We start from the raw sequence: 4,601 nt of genomic DNA on the forward strand, positions 1-4,601 counted from the left end.
TCCATCTTCCTGGAACCAGCACTTGTCTCCATAGGCAAATTAATTAGGCAGATTAGGCCCATAATTTTTAAAAGTTAAGTAATTTTTATATAGCTGATCTTATCAAGTTTTGACAGCTCTATCACATTTATATTACTAAATGTTCTTTTCTCTGTGTCACTGCCCACTGTGACACAGGCCCCTTGTGGATCTGGGCCTTTGGCTGTATTAAGCTTTCCTTTCCTGTCCTCTCTGGCCTATTTCCCATCCCACCCATTGATTGGTCATTTCCCTATTGTCATCTTTCAGCTGAGACAAGGTTGGAATTTTCCAAAAGGAACTTTGTAAAGGAGGTGGGATGAAAAATATAACTCTATTGATTTGGAGAATGATGACAAGTCCAGCTCTGCACAGCACTACCCAGCCTAGAAAGCCCTTGCCTGTCCTTGTCTCACCCCTTAGAGACAACTAGGCCAGGCTTATTGACCCATCTCACATTGATGACTTTTAAGTATTTCAAGTGCTCTCCTCAAGGTTTCTCAGTGTTGAAGAAGCAGAATCAGGACCAGGTAGATTTCCTGGCCCCAAATGTACTTACTGCAGCTTTGTGCCATGGTTTGACAATCATTAAATTAAAAAAATTTAATGATTTAATAATTTGCCTACCCTAGCTTACAAGACATTGACCCTATGCGTTTTCCATGGCTTGCTGTGGTCTGAGATGAGCAAGCTTTCTGCAAGAACTTTGGATCTTAGCCTCAATGAGGTGTGGGTGGCACTCACAATCTGGTAGGGTTCACAGTCCCTCCAGGATATAATTTGTTTCCATTTCCATGAGCTTTTATTAAATATCTACTATATTTTTGGCACAGCCCCAAGCCCAGATAGAAGGAAGAATAAGACTGTTCTCAGATTCCTGGCCCCTATGAGCCCCAAATGGTCACCTGGGCTCTCTGGCCCACATGGGACCTGCCAGAAGGCTTTAGGGTAAAGTGTCTGGGTGTCTGAGCTCACAGAGGTCTCCTTTCCCTACAGTCCTCCGGGCCTCATATGAGCAGGAGAAAGAAGCCCTTACCCACTCCTTCCAGGAGGCCAAGGCGGCCCTGCAGGTGAGAGAGGTTGGGCCGTGTCAGTCTCTGTGAGAGCAGGGGAGGACCTGCAGGAAAGCAGCTTGGAGCCAAAGCTGCCAAAGCTGATGGCTTCCACCTGGGTGTGAGGGACAGAGGTGATTGTCTTCCATGTATCCAGGTCCCTTGATGTGGTGGCCAGACTATTTGCTCAAGAGACTTGGTTTGAAATTAGGGTTGGCCTATTTTTCCAAAGACTGTTGGGAGGATCTTGGAGACTTCACAGGCCAGGTGCCACAGCGTGATTAGACTGGTGGCTGGGTGCACAGGGACCTGTGGAAGCATGCGTGAAAGAAGGCATCTGACCCAATGTGGCTGATCAGGGATTTCCTAGAGGGAGTGAGATCTAAGCTGGAACCTGAAGGATGGGTTCTTGCAATTCTTCAGATGAAGAAGGGTAGGAAGGTGCCTTAGACAGAAAAACAGCGCATCAAAAGGCATAGAGGGAAGTGGAAACAATATGGAATGCCCGCGGAACTGAAACAAGTCCAAGATGTGCGGGGCGTAGAGCGTGGGTGGGAGAGAGAGGCTGGAGAGTAGGCAAGGGCCAAATGGTGGGAGCCTGGGAGCCCTGTTGAGAGGTTGCACGCTTTCCTAAAGGTAATGGGCAAGGTTTAGGTGGAGGGAATTCTTGGCAGGGGAAGAGTATGGAGACAAGAACGCACCTTGCAATTGGAGGAGCGATGAGGTGTTTTGGTGCAGGAGAAGGGGTGTAAGGGGAGCAGTGGGAGCTGAGACTGGGAAAACGCACTGAGCCTGGTTTGGATGCGCTTTGAATGCCAAGCTAACGCTGGCCTTGAATACCAAGACATTGTCCCCAAGGATGTGGAGAGTCATTAAAGGCTTTATAACAAGAGCTGGGGCTGGTGTGTTTCAAGCAATGGTTGAAGTAGTTTAAGCCTGCATTGTCAGGTAGGGTAGAGTGAAGACAGACTGAAGAACCCAAAACTGATCCCCCTCTGGGATGTGGAGATGTCCACCTACAGCCGTTATGAACCAGGCTTTGATCATCTCCTTCCTGCCCCCTTCTCCAGGAGACCATTGATGGACTGACCTCCCAGCTGGAGGCCTTCCAGGCCAAGATGAAGAAAGTAGAGGAGTCCATTCTGAGCCGAGACTATAAGAAGCACATCCAGGTAGGTGGCAGTACACCTAGGGGTCTTTCCTTCTTGAATTTCCAGGGAGGTCAGGGTCTGGGCAACAGGAAAGGCTAGTCTCTCTTCAAGGATAGGGCTCAGATCTGACACTCTTACCTTCACAATGGCCTGGAAGTAACAGGATCCCCATGTCACTGAGGGGGAAAGTAAGGCTCCGAGAGAGGCATATGGCATAGTAAAGTGCTTGGGCTCTGGAGTCAGAGAGAACTAGGTACAAAAAGAAAACCTGCCACTTAGCACCATCTTAACCCATCTGAACCAGGGTGTCCTCATCTGTGAAGGTACTAGTGCACGCCTCAAGGGGTATTGTTAGGATAGAGTGAGATAAAGCATACTAAGCACTTACCATGGGCCAAGAGAGGGAGGTGCCTTGTGTAAGGCAAACAGTGTGTTGGAGGCAGAATGTGGAGGAGGGAGATAGCCCATGCCCCTCTGCCTGCTGCTCTGATGAGGTCACTCTGTGTCCCTGTCTAGGATTACGGGAGCCCTAGCCAGTTCTGGGAGCAGGAGCTGGAGAGCTTGCACTTTGTCATCGAGATGAAGAATGAGCGTATTCATGAGCTAGACAAGCGGCTGATCCTCATGGAAACAGTGGTACGTGGGTGGAAGCAGCTGGGGGATGCAGCTCAGGCTTGTGCTTTCTGGGCATTTCTTCTATCAAGTGTGCAGAGGGAAGGCCACAGCCTGATCCACACCAGCTTTGACCTGCCACCCACGCTAGCCCTGGAGGCAGCTGAGGCTGGTCTGTGGCCTGTCTGGGTCAAGCCGTGGCCCCTTCTCATCTGGGTCCTGCGCTTTTCTTGGCTACTCCGGTTGCTGTAACTTGGGTGACACCAGGGAAGGTAGCTTGACTGAGCAGGAGGGGCTGGCAGATGTCACATGTCAGGCAGGGGCTGAGGAAGGAGGGAAGGCTGAAAAATCAGACAGATATGAGAGGCCAGAGTCAGCAAGGACAGGCCTGGGGAGTGATGGGCATTGACGACACGGGTGGCTTTGTCTCCAGGAGAAGGGAGCCTTTGGGAACCTAGGGTTGAATCCAGAGATTATGTTGCTCTGGAAGAAGGCTCCCTGGCCTCATGTGTGCCACACAACCTATGTTTTAATCAGACCGTCTCAAATGTTCCCTATAAATTTTGTTCAGCCATTTTTGTGAAATAGCATAACAGACACACAATTATTTATATTTATAGAGATTATATCTTCTGACTTTTGGAGAACCAAAAATATCCTTTCTCTTATGAACTGATGGAGATATTAGATGATAGTGGCTGTATTCTTTTTTTAACGTTCTCATGTGGGAAAATTAAAAACTGGCAGCCCTATGTTCACTCCTTAGTTGTATTTTTTAGGTAATCTTATTGCTTCATGAAATGTAACATCTGGTCTAGAATGAATCAGTGCTTTCAGTGACCACAGATAAGAGGGAGGTGATGGCACGCATTGTGCCGGATGAGTTTGGTGGCTCTCTGAGCTCATTCTGATTTGCTACAGAAAGAAAAAAACCTGATGTTGGAGGAGAAAATCACCACCCTGCAACAGGAGAATGAGGACCTCCACGTCCGAGGCCGCAACCAGATGGTTGTGTCGAGGTAGCTGTCCCCCTGCCTCCTTTCCTCCCATCCCCCACCCTTTTTGCCAAAAGCCCCAGTCGGGGGAGTCTCAGAGAAGCCAGGGGGATGGATTGACAGGTGGGCCCAGGCCTGTCTGGGGAATGTTGTTCCTCTTTCCTTGGGAGTCAGGAATCCCAAAGGACCAGCTCTGCCGGGAAACCTGTCTCAATGCCCTGGTTAGTATCTGTTTGTCCCCATCCCCGAGTGGGCCTTATGGGAAAGCCCAGTCCAGGAAGACGGAACAGGAAACTTACAGCTCAAGAGGCCTCATGAATGAATAAATGTACATGAATGAATGAATCAGTTCTAAGGGCTTAGTAAATGAGAGGTAAGAGCATGTGTCAGACATAATTTATTGACTATATATTATCTAACTTTATAATTACTCAAAGAGCTGGATCCTATTATTATCATTCCCATTTTATGAATTTACAAAATTCAGAAGAAACTGAAATTTGGCAAGAGTGAACAGCTTGTCCAGGGTCACACAGCTAAGTGTGGAGCAGATTTGAACCCAGAGCTGTCTGCCCGTGCGGGCCACACTCCTTGGTCCGTGGACTGAATTGCCTCTGGGGTACAGGCAAATGATGGGAGATGGGGGACCCTAGGGCAGGCTGGTGGCCCATCTAAGGCAGGCTTCCTAGAGGAATGGGTTGGTCTCTGCAGTCGCCAGAGGCCCTGAGAGGCTGTTCCCAGTAGGCAACCCTGGGCTCTGTCTGCATCCACAG

The 4,601-nt window shown here is 49.0% G+C and overlaps 1 protein-coding gene across 1 annotated transcript in view; it reads left to right on the top strand.

Annotated features, from left to right (window-relative positions):
* The window catches only part of CCDC69 (coiled-coil domain containing 69), a 38,588-nt gene that overhangs the window by 25,365 nt on the left and 8,622 nt on the right, over positions 1–4,601 (top strand). Inside the window, exons 5-8 of the mRNA XM_014786216.2 lie at positions 1,015–1,088; positions 2,141–2,242; positions 2,738–2,857; positions 3,755–3,852. Coding sequence (XP_014641702.2) covers positions 1,015–1,088; positions 2,141–2,242; positions 2,738–2,857; positions 3,755–3,852 — 394 coding nt within the window. The remainder of the gene's footprint in view (positions 1–1,014; positions 1,089–2,140; positions 2,243–2,737; positions 2,858–3,754; positions 3,853–4,601) is intronic.

The sequence above is a fragment of the Ceratotherium simum genome, chromosome 4 (genome assembly GCF_057802395.1).
Source record: "Ceratotherium simum simum isolate JZ-2026a chromosome 4, ASM5780239v1, whole genome shotgun sequence".
NCBI classification, from domain to species: Eukaryota; Metazoa; Chordata; class Mammalia; order Perissodactyla; family Rhinocerotidae; genus Ceratotherium; species Ceratotherium simum.